The sequence below is a fragment of the Scleropages formosus genome, chromosome 17, assembly GCF_900964775.1.
Source record: "Scleropages formosus chromosome 17, fSclFor1.1, whole genome shotgun sequence".
Lineage (NCBI taxonomy): Eukaryota > Metazoa > Chordata > Actinopteri > Osteoglossiformes > Osteoglossidae > Scleropages > Scleropages formosus.
Genome location: NC_041822.1, coordinates 24,211,270 through 24,226,077, shown reverse-complemented (window position 1 = coordinate 24,226,077; position 14,808 = coordinate 24,211,270). Strand labels below are relative to the sequence as shown.

The 14,808-nt window shown below is 45.8% G+C and overlaps 2 protein-coding genes across 11 annotated transcripts; both read left to right on the top strand.

Moving 5' to 3' along the window:
* The first annotated feature begins 1,297 nt into the window (after positions 1 to 1,297).
* prkab1b (protein kinase, AMP-activated, beta 1 non-catalytic subunit, b) lies at positions 1,298 to 5,962 on the top strand. Of its 10 annotated transcripts, none has more exons than XM_018731494.2 (9): positions 1,298 to 1,424; positions 1,623 to 1,693; positions 1,787 to 1,999; positions 2,128 to 2,297; positions 2,990 to 3,083; positions 3,310 to 3,424; positions 4,278 to 4,411; positions 4,695 to 4,763; positions 4,957 to 5,962. In XM_018731494.2, exons 2-9 carry the CDS (start codon positions 1,670 to 1,672, stop codon positions 5,032 to 5,034), a joined length of 897 nt encoding a protein of 298 aa, XP_018587010.1. In that variant the 5' UTR covers positions 1,298 to 1,424; positions 1,623 to 1,669; the 3' UTR covers positions 5,035 to 5,962. The 10 variants fall into 10 exon arrangements, with proteins under 10 accessions (XP_018587010.1, XP_018587018.1, XP_018587016.1 ...); XM_018731502.2 differs by having other exon boundaries at positions 1,313 to 1,424; positions 1,623 to 1,667; positions 1,813 to 1,999; XM_018731500.2 differs by having other exon boundaries at positions 1,313 to 1,432; positions 1,623 to 1,667; positions 1,813 to 1,999.
* Positions 5,963 to 8,296: 2,334 nt separating this feature from the next.
* On the top strand, positions 8,297 to 10,986 carry pla2g1b (phospholipase A2, group IB (pancreas)). Its single transcript, XM_018731638.2, has 4 exons — positions 8,297 to 8,345; positions 8,981 to 9,125; positions 9,649 to 9,782; positions 10,868 to 10,986. The coding sequence occupies exons 1-4, from the start codon at positions 8,297 to 8,299 to the stop codon at positions 10,984 to 10,986; spliced, it is 447 nt and encodes a 148-aa protein (XP_018587154.2).
* The last annotated feature ends 3,822 nt before the right edge of the window (positions 10,987 to 14,808 follow it).

The window sequence follows — 14,808 nt, the reverse complement described above, 5'->3', positions numbered from 1 at the left end:
CTCCGTTCCGTTTACACCAGCTGCAAAGTGCCGAGTCTGGAGGATCCTGTACTCTGATATGTAATCTTACCGGCTGCGGTGACTAAAAATACAGCGGTACGTCTCCTCCGAGGCTGGCACAGGGCTGCACACAACTGGAATTGCTCAAGAGATTTATATCCTGTGCCATAAATCATACTTAATGTGCCACGTACCGTGTAACGGCAACGAGGAAGAAGATGACGAGGACCGAAGATTACCGCGATTACGCTCGCGGTGCATTCAAGCTATCGTTTATCAGCTGAGTGTCAGACATTGGAGCGGACTCCTGTTCGCACCCTGGTCTTTGTTTATTTTAGTGCGAACACATTTCTTCAGCGTAACGGCGGAGGCCTGACACGCTTCCCACTGTATGAGATTGCCCAGTTGTGACACGGCGAAACGGGATAGCCGTGAGAATGGACCGGAGCACGGGCCTGAGGAACACGGTCCACTCGGCCACCACACTCTTGTGGAAGAGTGACAGAGAGAGCTGGGACAAAGTGAACCCGAATGAAGCGCAACGCAAATGGCTTAACGCGGTTCACCCAGAATTCATACGGCGTCACAAACGGCAACAATGAAATCTCGGTTGCAGTTATCACCAGAGTGATGCCTTTTCATTAAATATTGCATTGCTAGCTGTCTCTGAACACCTGGGAAGTACCTTCCTAGAAGTTTCATTGCAGAATTGCTCCACTTTGCCAAGCATCTTAAACGGAGCCTAACAGTGCACATAATAACAATTATCCCCAATGCCTACAATAACAATAGAAGTAGCGAAGCTATAGTGATACTGTAAAATCATACAATACAAACAAAATTCACTAGGATATTGGGATAATGTCACTCAGGTGACCAGTAGGTACTGTGATTTTACCCAATGAGCACCCAGAGACTGTAGCGCTCAGTGAATTATGTTGTGTCTCATTGTACAGCTATTGGAAATTAAGAAGTGACTGTGAGGGATTTGCGGTATCTCCTGGCACGTGGGAGGGGGGGAAACATATTGCTCAAGTGATAAACTAATAAACTACTAACTTGTGAAAGCTTAACTGCAAACATCTACAAATGTAGGACAGGACTATACCACGCAAAAAGGCTTTTCTTTTTAACGTGTTGGGGACAACTCGTTTAAACATTAATCGAGTACAAAAAATGTCTACAGATGGAAAATCTGGTCAATGTGACAGTGATAACTCAATTCAAACGGAATATAAATGGCATTCCAAATGGAATACGTCCACACCGGGCTTCCGTACTCGAGTGACTGCGCGCAAAAGTGACGCGTAAAGTTGTGACGCACACTAATGACGTATGCCTGTTATTGTAGAAGATTGAGGGAAAATGGCGAAATAAAGCAACTTTTTCCACAACTCTTCGAGAGAATTGGACATTAAGGCAGGGTAAAACTGTGAGTTTATGATTATTTTGATAGTCCAGCCCGATAAAATCATGTGTATATGCGATGTTTTTCCTGTTGTTTACAGTAAATTTGCCTTCTTTCGTGTTTTGTTCTGTATAAACGTCAATAATACTAGCTATTGGATACCGATGCTCATGTTCTGTTAGAAAAGTAAAATGTTTTCAACTTTTGTCTGAAGTGGGGGTACCTGCTGCGAGAGGATGACGGAGAAATCACTGTGAAAGTATGACTCATGTCCCCTCACTGATGGTTTGTGATTAAAAGAATAATTTGCGTATAAAACGCACATTTGCTGCTCGAGTTCCTTTGTTTGTCAACAGGAAGCACTTTCTCGTTGTCCAGGACTGGAGCTCATACTGTGTTTTCAGTGTATGCTTTGTGCCTGAGAGGACCATGGGCAACACCAGCAGTGAGAGGAGCGGCGGCAGCGGTGGCGGGGCCCACGGCGACAAGGGCCACCGCAGGGACAGCCGGGGCCACAAGGAGGGCGACCGGCCCAAGATCCTCATGGACAGCACCGACGACCCCTACCTCTTCCACGGGGTCGACATGAAGGTACGGATGAACCTGTCATTTAGGCGCGTCTGTGTGACAGCTTTCCAAAAAGGAGGCCTCGGGGTGTCGGCTTCCGCTCTCCTTTATGTCTGTTTAGGCATTTCTCGTTTTTCTTTACGCACGTCCAGCCTCCAACGGAGAAAGAGGAGTATCTGGCTTGGCAGCAAGACATGGAGGCGAACGGCAAGGGTCCCGGTCAAGCCCGGCCCACGGTGTTCCGTTGGGCGGGTGGCGCTAAAGAAGTTTTCCTGTCTGGATCTTTCAACAACTGGGCGAACAAGATCCCGCTGACCAAGAGGTGAGCAAGGTGACGTGGACCGGAACGGGTCGCTCCTGCTGTGCCGCAGGGCTGCCCTCAGCTGCTTCTATGATACTTCCGCTGCCGTTTGAACCTTTTGGCGGCCAGGGGTTAGTGTGAAGTTATGAGTCCTGACTTGAGTAAATTAGTCGTCCCATTTCTTCTTGTTATATTTATTTCTCTTAAACCTTTCTTCAGGGTGACCGACTGTGTGTTAGTGTTGTACACTAAACTACTTGACTAACCCCCATTAACACAGCAGGGTCATGTTTTACTGGACCAATTCAGAGTAAGTGCCTGATCAAGGGAAGTACAGTAGGATCAGGGTTTCGAACCGTGCTCCTTCATTTGTGACACGCTGCACGTCGAGTGTGTGATTTCATAATATTTATATTTATTCATTTAGGTGACGCTTTTCTCCAAAGCGACTTACAGTGTTAGTGTTTTACTAGAGCAATTTTAGGGTACGTACCTTTCTCAAGGGTACTACAAGTGCAGGTGGGAATTGAACCTGCGACCTTTGGGTCCAAAGGCAGCACCTCTAACCACTACAGTACCAGCTGCCCCACTCCATGTGCAGACAACCCATTTCTCTGTGAACAGATGGGAGTGTTTTCATGAAAAATCATTTAAATGCTTCTGACAATTGAATATAATTATTAATACACATAAGTTTATATGATCTGTTTCAGCCATAACAACTTTGTGGCCATAGTGGACCTTCCTGAAGGGGAACACCAGTACAAGTTCTATGTGGATGGACAGTGGACCCATGACCCAAAAGAGGTCAGTGGTTGCCTTTAGTCCTACATTGTGTACAAGTTCAGATTATGCAAGTAGAAATTCTTTACCCTTGAGAAGAGTACTCTACCTCAGTATGTGTCACATGAATTCATATTATTTCAAATTGTTCTAAATTTTTTGTTAAAGTTGTGTAAAACTTATGTTCTCTGGTTACTTATTTCCTTTCTTTTTTTTTTTTGGTTTTGGAATGGAAATGGTGTACCTCTAGCCTGTTGTGACCAATCATTTGGGCACAGTCAATAACGTCATCCAGGTGAAGAAGACAGACTTTGAAGTCTTTGATGCACTCATGGTGGACTCCCAGAAGTGCTCTGACATTTCAGGTAGATGGGTTTTATTCTGTGCTTTAACTTTGTCCACAATTTAGGTGATTTCTTTTTTTTTTTTTGTGTCTGGGACCCTCACAGTGATCACAGAAGGAGGTCAGTGAGGACATCAGTCAGAATCTGACTCTGACTGTTACTTTAGTCAGAAGGCGCTGCTATTTTAAATGATTCACATAATGTACACAGCAGTGCATTGTCCTCTATCTGTCTGGTGAATTTGGCCCCATTTCCAGTAGGTTGAGTCTTTTTGTGCCTGAAGGGGGGGATCCTTTGCGTAGGTGAGCACATCTGCTCGCGCTGCATGTTGTCATGACAATCCCCATGACTGGAGTTTTCCATGACTGTCCGCATTCATCTGCCTTTGCTTTTATTAATACATTGTGTGCATATTTTTTTTTTAAATGATAGTGGAAAATTAGCATGACTGTACATTTTTTAATGCAAGCGTTTTAAAAAAAAAATGGAAATCGCAACAGTGTGTTCATGAATCGATGCATAGCTTTTGTGCCTGAAAGTGCAGTTATTCATTTTCTGTCTGTGACTGTCTTCCTGAACTTATAACCACTTTATATATAACATAGAAATAATACCTGTTCTGTCTTCTCATGGCTTTGAAATATTGCAAGGACATAACATGCATGTGAATGCAAAAAACCAAACCTTGAGCCATTTGTTTATCAGCTTTGCTTTGTGGAACACAAACAACCTCCTTTTCTTTGGGTTAAATGTGGAGCAGCCGCTCGGCGCCACAGAGAGCTAACCTGTAAGTAGTGGTTTGGTGGTAGATATACTACGGCGGACTTCTGTCAGGCAGACGGCCCCAGTAGAAATGCTGCCTTGCTCTTCCCAGAGCTCTCGAGTTCCCCTCCGGGGCCGTACCAGCAGGAGGCGTACACCTCCAAGCCAGAGGAGAAGTTCAAGTCTCCGCCCATCCTGCCCCCTCACCTCCTGCAAGTCATCCTTAACAAGGACACGGGGATCTCGGTGAGAACCGGCACCATTTTCCTTTCACATTGTCTTGTTTTCTCTGCATATATTTAGAATCTGCTTATCAACTGACTGTTACAGCAGTTTAGCCATAAACCTTTATCACAGGTTCAACAAAAACACCATCCAAGGATCATACCCTGCAGCACGTGGGCTTTTAGTCACTGTACCAGAAGCTGCCTTATGTTTTTCCCACCTAGATGGTCCAGTTCAGTTCATGTCTTGCCTTTTATAGGGGGTTGATGTGCTCAGTGATGCTGTGTTTTACTATTACAAACAGTGTGACCCTGCCCTGCTTCCAGAGCCGAACCACGTGATGCTCAACCACCTGTATGCGCTTTCCATCAAGGTGAGCCCCAGACACACCCACTGGCCACCCAACTGTGTTTTAATGCGTTAGCTGAACTGGCGAGAATGTCTTTGTTGCTGCTCTGGGGCAGAGTGGGGGCACTGTGACCCTTTCTCCTCCTGTGACCCCAACCCTGACAGTGAGATTTTCTCGCACATTGTCTTATTTTATTAAACTTCGTTTTCCTTCCCAGGACGGCGTGATGGTCCTGAGCGCCACCCACCGCTACAAGAAGAAATATGTCACTACTCTGCTCTACAAGCCTATATGACCTGTGACCTCCAGGAACTCATGTGATCGGGGTGCTAATCGAAGCACCTTGCCTAAAATGATTCATAAATTTTTTTTTTTTTAAATACGTGGTCATATTTTATTTGTTATCTGAATCAGTAATGGATTTTCTATCATTCCTCCACTAGCACTGAAGTGAAAGGTCTCTCCACCGCACTGTCCGGAGAGGGCAGGGCAGCACAGCCCGCCTTCCCCAAGAGCGTGTGCCCAGCACAGGCTGTGTTACCAGGGACCCCTAGAAGGCACCCTCACATGTTCTAGAATCCGTTTATTAAAGAGCTGCATGCTGCCATGTCCTGACCACACCCCTCTCCCCCCAAACCCCTTTCCAGCAACTTATTTAGAAATGGAAAAACAGTGCCTGGCCATGTTACCGTTGCAGAGTGTGCATTCTAATACCGTTCATGCTTTCGGTTTTTTCTGTATCATGAGCCAAGTGCCAAATCGTCCCTGAAAAAGGAGTGATATGACATTTCTGTGAAAGCGCCACCCCAGGCCACACCTGCTTGAGGACCTGGGTCGATTCATATGCAGGTGAGGGGAGGGTCCAGCTGGAGGACACAGGGAGGCAGCGTCTCATCCCAGAGAAGACAGTGATTTTGTATTAGTTTTTTCAAACATATATCTTCTCTGAACTATGCATTGTTTTCACTGGTTATTGGAGAATGACGACATAATTTACAGAGCACCATCAGTAGTGTTGGGTCATTGGCTTACGGCACATGCCATTCAGATTTGGTTAGGCACTAAAACTTTTTATCAAATTTATTTTGTACTAAGAATGTAATGCTGCGATGACTGGTAGAATGTACTGATCACCCACCCACAACATTTTTATTGTGATCCTGTGACTAATGTTAAATAAATTTTCAGCAGGATTCCAAATGACCGTTTCCTGCACTCTGTAAGGGTTGGGCCCCTGTGATTATTCCTGCGTCTGACGGCTTCCTTCGTGTGTGTGGGTGCGTTTCTTCACTTCCATTGGCTGTGGGATCCTATGCACCTGTGAATGTGCGAACCGCACACCTGGTGTGCTCCAACCTGCTATCGGTGCCAGGTGTCGCTGTCCACACTCCAAGGTTTAGCATCAGACCGCTGCAAATTGGTTTGTTCAAGTAAATACTTTGTCACGTGTTGGACCGTAGGTTTGCTGTGACCTGTTCGTGGCTGAAAGACCCAAGGCGTTTGATCCGCGCAGCTGAACCTTCGCTCCCAGTACACATTATGGTCCAAGCCTTTGTCCCTGCAGTTGCATTTATGGCTGGGAGAAGCAGTGGGTCTCACATGTTTATGGGATGGCATCTTTTTTTTAATTTTATTTTATTATGGCTTTATCTGAGTTTTTTGCAAAACCATCCCTGTAAGGATAAATAAATCAAAGGGAATGTGTATTATTAAGCTTTTATTGATTGTGTTATAAATGTCTAGACCCAGACTTGTGTGTAGGCTGAGAAGTCAGTGTAGAGGTATAATGGTGAACAACACCAGAACATTGCAGTGGTCAGCAAACGGTCCCCGGTGAAACCCAGAAGAACCTCAGTGGGATGAACTGGAACATAGACTGCCGGTAAGGTTAAGAGAGCGCCCCCTTCAGCACAAAGCAGCACTTGCACTTCAGTAGAAAGCTTTCCTGATGCATAGAAACAGTTATTGGCACCAGAGATCGGGAATTCAGGGCACCAGGATTTCTCAAGGTCAACGTAAATTTTCCACCCCCGTCAGAAAATAATTGGTTTCTTTGCTAGGTTCATTCTAGGAATTTGAATTATACAGAACTCAGGGGTGAGGCACCTGCCCTATCAGAACAAATGTGATGTCCCAGAAGCTCTCTGTGCCAAGCAGCCACGGCGTGCCTATATGGCACGTGCACGGCAAAGGCAAGCCCTCGGGAAAATGCTGTTATGAGTGCCAATTAAAGGACTGAAAGAAAAACACAAAAACTAAATATCATCCATTAAACCGGTCACTCGTTCAGTGAAAGAAGGTTCGAGAGACAGCAACACCACTTGAACTACAGTGCGGAACATCACGTGCTGGATTCCTTCATGAACATTTCTACAAGTTTCAACATATCAATGATTAATCCATAACCCACACACACACACACCATCTGAAGCCGCTTGTCCCATACAGGGTCGCGGGGAGCCGCAGCCTAACCCGGCAATGCAGGGCGTAAGGCTGGAGGGGGAGGGGACACACCCAGGACGGGATGCCAGTCTGTTCCAAGGCACCCCAAGCGGGACTCGAACCCCGGAACCACCAGAGAGCAGGACCTGGTCCAAACCATTGCGCCCCCATAATCCATAACCTTCACAGTCAATCATTGCATAATGCACATGATCACTATTATTGTATTCGTTAAAAAAAAAAAAGAGTGACGCAAGCAGTGTAAGCGTATAGAAAGTTCCAGGTGCTGTTGGCAAAAGCAAGAAAGCTCAGTGACACTGGAACTCCAGACCTGAAGCAGTATGAATACTCTTTGCAGGACAAGGAACACCCCTAACTGTGCGCCTGAATGTTGTTTCCAGAGCCTCGTGCTTCATTCAATAGTTCTGAGGAATGGATTTATGTTTGCGTGTTTCCATTTCTGTTGCTAGAGCCTCACACTAAGTGGCCAGCAGGTGGCATAGTAGTTCATCAATGCATCTGCTCCTCAGCTCCAACAGGACCTGTTTGCTCCCTACGATCCAACCAGACTGCTAGGCTCCATGCACAAGATGTCCAAAATCAAAGGCACAAAGGTTTTTGGTTCTGTTTCAATGAGGTGGATTGAGATCCCTATCTCACTCAGAACTGCTGAATCCCGCTCAACATTCTAGAAGAGTCTCTTTGGAACTCACTTTTCCCGGATCTCCTATTTCCTTGTAAAGATGTACTATGTTCACATATGTACAGCCCTGTTGGGACCTACTTGGCTGCGTGATGAGGAGGGTGACTCCGTCCTACATCTTCGTCATTCAAAGATCACAGCCTGTTCCGTTTCTTCATACTCATCGAAACCTTCTCCTGTACCTTCAACAGGGGGCGCCGTTCTCTGGCACAGCTCCTGCAGCCATCACCTGGATCGCTTCCCACACGCATCCCCAGGTGTCCAGTCATGTGTCTTTACATTACATGCACAGCGTTGCTGTGTTTGCCTTTGCATGTCTCCTTGTGCCACTCTGGTTATCGCTGTCACTCCTGGTCAAGGTGACCGCAGGGTATAAAAGCAGAGCAAGGCAGATCTCTGGTCAGTCATCAAGATGAACACCTTCTACACTTTCCTTCTTCTGGCTGCTGGCCTGTCTGTTGGTAAGTGATGAACAAGGTGCTCAAAGGGGTATCAATAATAGCACATATAGTGTACATTCAAAGTACTTTGATCAAGGGTACTACAGTGGAGGGTGGGATTCGAACCTGGGTCCTTCAGGGCCCTTGAAGCGCAAGGCTGTACCTCTGAACACTGTACTACCTGCTGCCTGTATTTGTGTATGTGAATGCAAATGGGATGTGTGGCCACGATGTCATATATCCAATGCAACTGATGATTAATGGTTATAGAGTTGCAGTATTATGCAGTTATTAACTGGCAACAGCAGGAAGTGCAGTGGTTACAGCTGCAGCCTTTCACTCAAAGGACCCAGGAGGACCCAGGTTTGAATCCCACCACCTACCGTAGTACCCTTGATCAAGGCACGTACCCTGAAGAAATTACCCTGCTGTATAAATGGGTAAATCAATGTAAGTACCCTAACAATGTAGGTAGCTCTAGGGAAAAGTGTCAGAATGACTGAATGAATAAATAAATAACAGAGCACTGCAGCAGGCAAAGTTCTGGGTCAGCAGACGACTGATGATCCCACACAATTCTGCTCGTGAGTGTGTGTTCATTGCGTTCCAGCTTGTGCTGACTGCCGACTGCCACCCCCTTTGCGCCCTAGTGCCAGCGGACCCCGACTACCGGGCTGTGTGGCAGCTCAGATCCATGCTCATCTGCGTGATGCCAGACAGTTGGCCGGCGCTGGAGTACGCTGACTACGGGTGCTACTGCGGCCTGGGTGGCTCCGGCACACCTGTGGATGAACTTGACAGGTAAGGAGTGTGTGTGTGTGTGTGTGAGAGAGAGAGAGTGCGGTTGCGTGTATAATCGAGTACCCATGTCTATCTGCTCCTCGGTGTGTGTGTATGCAGCTGAGTCTGTGTGCTGACGAAACAAAGCCACCCTGTGTGTCACTTCTGCACTTTGAGATGGTTTCACTTCAACATTTCGTGTTGCGAAATTGCAGCTCTCCTTTTCTGGAACCTCAGGCCTCAAGTCCAGACCCACAGCTGGTCCTACAAAACTGACCCCTCGCTTCGGCCAACAGCGTGTTGTACTGCTCACATGTTGCCAGGTTTTATTTACTATGTTACGCCATGAAAAACATGGTTACGTGTTTCAGACCCAAAGAGAATCGCACCAAAATCATAAAGCCCTCAAGAACCCCTTGATATTTCTTTAGCACCTAGCGATGCAACATCCACCTCACCGGGCGCATCCATCGGAGCGTGTGTATACGGGCACCGGGCTGTTGTGAGTTCAGGACTCAGCAGGCTGCTCTCTTCTCCCTGCCAGGTGTTGCCAGACCCACGACCACTGCTACTCCGCAGCCATGGAGCTGAAAGCCTGTTGGCCTGTCCTGGAGAACCCCTACACCCTCATCTACCACTACAGTTGCGACAAGGCCAACAAGACCGTCACCTGCGAGGGTCGGTACCCCCCAGGGCTCAAGCCCTCAGCACGTGTCCACGGTCTCATAGTAAATGGGCAGTAGGTGGCATAGTGGCATAGTGATGGCAGATGGAGCCTGGTTCGAATCCCACCTCCTGCTCTAGTACCCTTGATCAAGGTACTTACCCTGAACTGAAAAAGCTACCCAGCTGTATAAAGAGGTAAATTACCGTAAACAGCTGCTAAGAAAGTAAAAGGAAATAATACAATAATATTATCCAAGACAGTACAGGACAGGGTGTAATGATGCAGCTGTCAGTCAAAGGCTAGCGTGGGTGAGGCCCCCACATGTTCACCAAGGAGCGTACTGTAGGTATGTTACCGTGTGAGCAGAGGTAAAGTCGGTCATCATCTGATCGTGACCGGAGTGTGTGGCCAGACATGGACAGCTCAGTGCCCCATGGGTCTCAAACCTGTCCTCTGTAGGTGCTCAGTGACAAATGTTTCAGTTTGCTACAACTGGCTACTTGTCTTAGAGGCAGCGAAGACTCGAAACACTTTGGACTCTGAGGCTGCAGGTTCGAATCCCACCTCATACTGTAGTACCCTTGATCAAGGTACTTGCCTGAAATTGCTCCAGCCAAACAATCCAAATTACCCTTGTGTAAATGGGTAAATCACTGTAAGTAGCTTAACGTTGTAAGCTGCTTTAGAGAAAAATGTGAGCTGAATAAACACACGCACACTGGCTGAAGTCGCTTGTCCCGAGTGGGGTCGCGGGGGGCCGGAGCCTAACCCGGCAGCACAGGGCATAGGGCTGGAGAGGGAGGGGACACACCCAGGATGGGACACCAGTCCATTGCAAGGCACCCCAAGTGGGACTCGAACCCCAGACCTGCCAGAGAGCAGGCACGGGCCAAACCCGCTGCACCACTGCGCCCCCCTCTGAATAAACAGACAGATGTTAATTTATATAAAAATTTTCATTTTCTCTAACCAGTCATTGTACAGTAAGGAGGAAGACACCAACCGCCAAAATAGCAGAAATTCCCCCCCCCCGTGTTTTGCCTCCGTCCTCCACTTTGTTGACCCTCCTGACTTGTCCCGTCCTTCTGTCCTGCAGCGAAAAACACCGAGTGCGAGATGTTTGTGTGCGAGTGCGACAGGAAGGCCTCCATGTGCTTCGCCGGAGCCGGATACAACAAGGAGTACGAGAACTGGCCCAGCGAGCGCTGCAAGTGAGCTGTGGGGGGGGGGGGGGGGGGGCACACTGCGACTCCTGGACCAGCAAATGAGTCAATAAATACAGTGCATACATTGAACGCTGCAGCATGACTCTGTCCTGTCCCTTTCTCGAGAACATGGCTCGGCAGTTTTGCTCAGAGAAGTATACAGACATTTCACATTTACATTTATTCATTTATCAGACACTTTTTTCCAAAACGACTTACAATGGATACTATAGTGTTATCAGCCCACCCACCTTATTCACCACGGTGACGTACACTGCTAGATACACTACTTACAGCACTTAATACTTAACAATATGAATATGTCTAATAAATAATATGTTTATTTTGTCGCGGGACTTCACACGGCCGCCAGTCTCCCCACGTCTCTTTCTCTCTCCCTCCTTGCAATGCAGTAGTAACAGTCACTTAGCAGGTCTTTTGCTCCAAAGCACTAGGGGTTTCTCTAAATATCACACACACACAGACAGAGTCTGAAACCGCTTGTCCCAAGCCAGAGCCTAACCCGGCAACACAGGGCGCAAGGCTAGAGGGGGAAGGGACGCACTCAGGACAGGACGCCGGTCTGTCACAAGGCACCCCAAGCAGCACTCGAACCCCAGACCCGCTGCGCCACTGTGCCCCCCCAAATTTTAATTAGTACCTATCAAAATGACACAATGCCCGATATATGTGGTATTCCATTTAAAAAAACAAGAAACATACTGGGGTGTATCACTGACTGAAGACAAAAATGTAAGGTGTTGCTTAAATCAAAATCCAGTTATTGAAAAACCAGAAAAGAATTCCCACTTAGGCAGAGATCTATTGATAAAAAATAAGAACTCTTAGACCGACAATTAGTAAGATGTTACACTAAGTTTTAAAAGTATATTTTATTTTAAAAAATTAAATATAATGAACACAAATTAATGACGGGGGATGAATTTCCTTGACGTTACAGCACTGAGCAGCACCTTCAGAATGAACTGGTCCAAGCAATTCCTTAATACTCCCTCTTCTGTATGGAATCTCATCCCATAGAATCCTTTCTCAAAGATAGATGGCCTTACTTTTTTTAAAATATGTAATTACAATATTCAGTAAATCCCCATGACACCGTCCAGCTTTCATAATAAGATGGTTTTAGCCTGATCTCTAGTTAACAAATATTTCTTCTCTCCACACCTATATACACAATCTAGAATGATCAGTATATTTTACATGAAAACTGATATTTTTTGAAAACGGAGTGAAAATTAGATTTTGCCCATAAGCTATTATTCTTTTTATGTATTATGATAAATTGCTGTCACAGTACAAAATTGATCCTTGCAGGTTTGCTTGACACCCAGTCTTTATAAAAATAACTAAGCAATCAGGGCTTTATTACAAAAGGATATTGTTATGGTCCCATGTGTGGTCTCATGTCGGAGTGGATTTATGGCAAAACCCCTTAGAAAAAAGTATGGATTTTGCCCTTCAAACACCTTTTGACGAGTAACATGACAGATGTTTCCTACGGATTAATTCACATATTTATCTGGTTAAAAATGTTATTCAAAGACTTTAAAAAGCCTTTGGCACGAGGTGTTCATTCTATGAGGTTCTTTCTCTTCATCTCTTCTGCTCAGATGTCAACTGAGCAAAAACCTGTTCTTTCCATTTCTCTTTAACCTTTAAACATGTTTTTCTCATAATAGAGAAAAAGATGGTATGTGCTGTATAATCAGCATTAAGTTTTACTAGCCATGTATTACATACGCAAGTGTAAATTTAGAAATGGAAAACCCAAAGTAAAACATTATAAAAAGCACTATCTTATGGCATTTCTAATAATCAATCAATCAATCAATCAATCAATCAATCAATCAGTTAATGATTTCTCTTCTTTCTCTTGTATTCCCACTGGCAATGTTGCAAATTCACTGTGTGTTTTTCTTTGCTCTCTAGATGATGAAGACATTGTCATTGTTGATGTTAACGTGTAAAAACTGTGTACCCCCTGGAGAATCAGGCTCTTCTCTAGATCTCACCTCTAACCACATAGCAAAGTTCTGAGAGAAGCAATATTATAAAAGGCGCTGTGATTGAAACGAAACTCAAACCCAGGAGAAAAGGATGCGCAAAAGGTAGCGGCCAATGTGTCTGGGAGGCGCCGCTTGAACCTGTACAGTGTGCTGCGCTACTCAACAATATGGGTCTTTACTAGGGTAAACATTGTCCAATGGGGGACAGCACGAGGGCATGTCTTCAACACATCCATGTCTAGGATTATTATAACTGTTGTAGTAATTGTAGTGTGTGAGTGACCAAACCACAAAGAGAAACCACCTAAAAAGCTTAAAATGACATTTAAATTTTCTTAAGAGGGAAAGAGGAAAAAAACTGAAAGAACATCATGGGATTTTTTTTTTAAAGTGATTAAATTAAAAGCAATAAAAAATTTATGATGCAAACAGTAGTTTATTTCGCTGCTGTGCGACGCACGTCAGTAAGGAGGGTTTGCAGCCACTCAAATCTAAAAATATGTAGAGTGCGAAAGAGGAGAAATTAGACATACATACATACATACATTTTCAGAACCGCTTGTCCCATATGGGGTCGCGGCGAACCAGAGCCTACCCGGTAACACAGGGCGTAAGGCCGGAGGGGGAGGGGACACACCCAGGACGGGACGCCAGTCCGCCGCAAGGCACCCCAAGCGGGACTCGAACCGCAGACCCACTGAAGAGCAGGACCCGGTCCAACCCACTGCGCCACCGCGTCCCCCCCAGAAATTAGACAATTATTGCCAAATATGTTCACACATACAAGGAATTTGTCTTGGTGACAGAAACTTTCACAGCACAGACAGAATGACAGTGACAAGACACAGATGAAAAGATAGAATATGTGAAAAAAGGATAAAAAATATATTAAAAAAAATATAAAGTACACAATATACAAAAAATAGTCACTAGACATTATACGTATGTACAGGTATGTTCTATACAAATGCAAAGGAATGTGAGTAAAAGATATGATGTGATAAATAGATACAATTATAAATATAAATAGCATTATGTATTGCACTGGTTTACTCTCTAGGGGAGAGATTTAGGTGTTCATGAGGTAGATGGCCTGAGGAAAGAAACTTTTCTTATGCCTGGCTGTCCTGGTGCTCGGTGCTCTGTAGCGCCGGCCAGATGGCAAGGGTTCGAAGAGGAAGTGGCCTGGATGCGAGGGGTCTACAATGATTTTGCTAGCCCTTTTACTGACTCTGGACGAGTACAGCTTTTGGAGAGCTGGGGGGGATGTGCCGATGATTCTTCCAGCAGTCCGAACTATCCGCTGTAACCTTCTGATGTCTGATTTCGTAGCTGAGCCGAACCAGACAGTTATAGAGGTGCAGAGAACAGACTGGATGACTGCAGAGTAGAACTGCATCAGTAGCTCCTGTGGCAGGTTGAACTTCCTCAGCTGGCGAAGGAAGTACAACCTCTGCTGGGCCTTCTTCACAATGGAGTCTATGTGGAACTCCCACTTCAGGTCCTGTGAGATGGTAGTGCCCAGGAACCTGAATGACTCCACTGTTGCCACAGTGCTGTTCATGATGGCGAGTGGGGATAATGCTGAGGTGTTTCTCTTAAAGTCTACAATCATCTCCACTGTTTTGAGCGTGTTCAGCTCCAGGTTGTTACGACTGCACCAGACAGCCAACTCTTTAACCTCCTGTCAAAGCAAGTACCATGCTCAGGGGTGCCACACCAGGCGAACCTGTGATCTCTGAGGGCAAAGGCAGATGTTCTCACCACTTTGCCACATGCTGCATTACGTATTGACACTTAATCAA

What these genes read in the sequence shown, in the direction of transcription:
- pla2g1b (XM_018731638.2), top strand. Translation starts at nt 8,297, where the DNA reads ATGAACACCTTCTACACTTTCCTTCTTCTGGCTGCTGGCCTGTCTGTT. An exon ending in CCTGTGGATGAACTTGACAG is followed by an intron (nt 9,126 to 9,648) that starts GTAAGGAGTGTG and finishes TCTCCCTGCCAG; the next exon opens with GTGTTGCCAGACCCACGACC. An exon ending in CAAGACCGTCACCTGCGAGG is followed by an intron (nt 9,783 to 10,867) that starts GTCGGTACCCCC and finishes TCTGTCCTGCAG; the next exon opens with CGAAAAACACCGAGTGCGAG.
- prkab1b (XM_018731494.2), top strand. Translation starts at nt 1,670, where the DNA reads ATGACTCATGTCCCCTCACTGATG. An exon ending in TCCACGGGGTCGACATGAAG is followed by an intron (nt 2,000 to 2,127) that starts GTACGGATGAAC and finishes ACGCACGTCCAG; the next exon opens with CCTCCAACGGAGAAAGAGGA. An exon ending in GAAGTGCTCTGACATTTCAG is followed by an intron (nt 3,425 to 4,277) that starts GTAGATGGGTTT and finishes TGCTCTTCCCAG; the next exon opens with AGCTCTCGAGTTCCCCTCCG.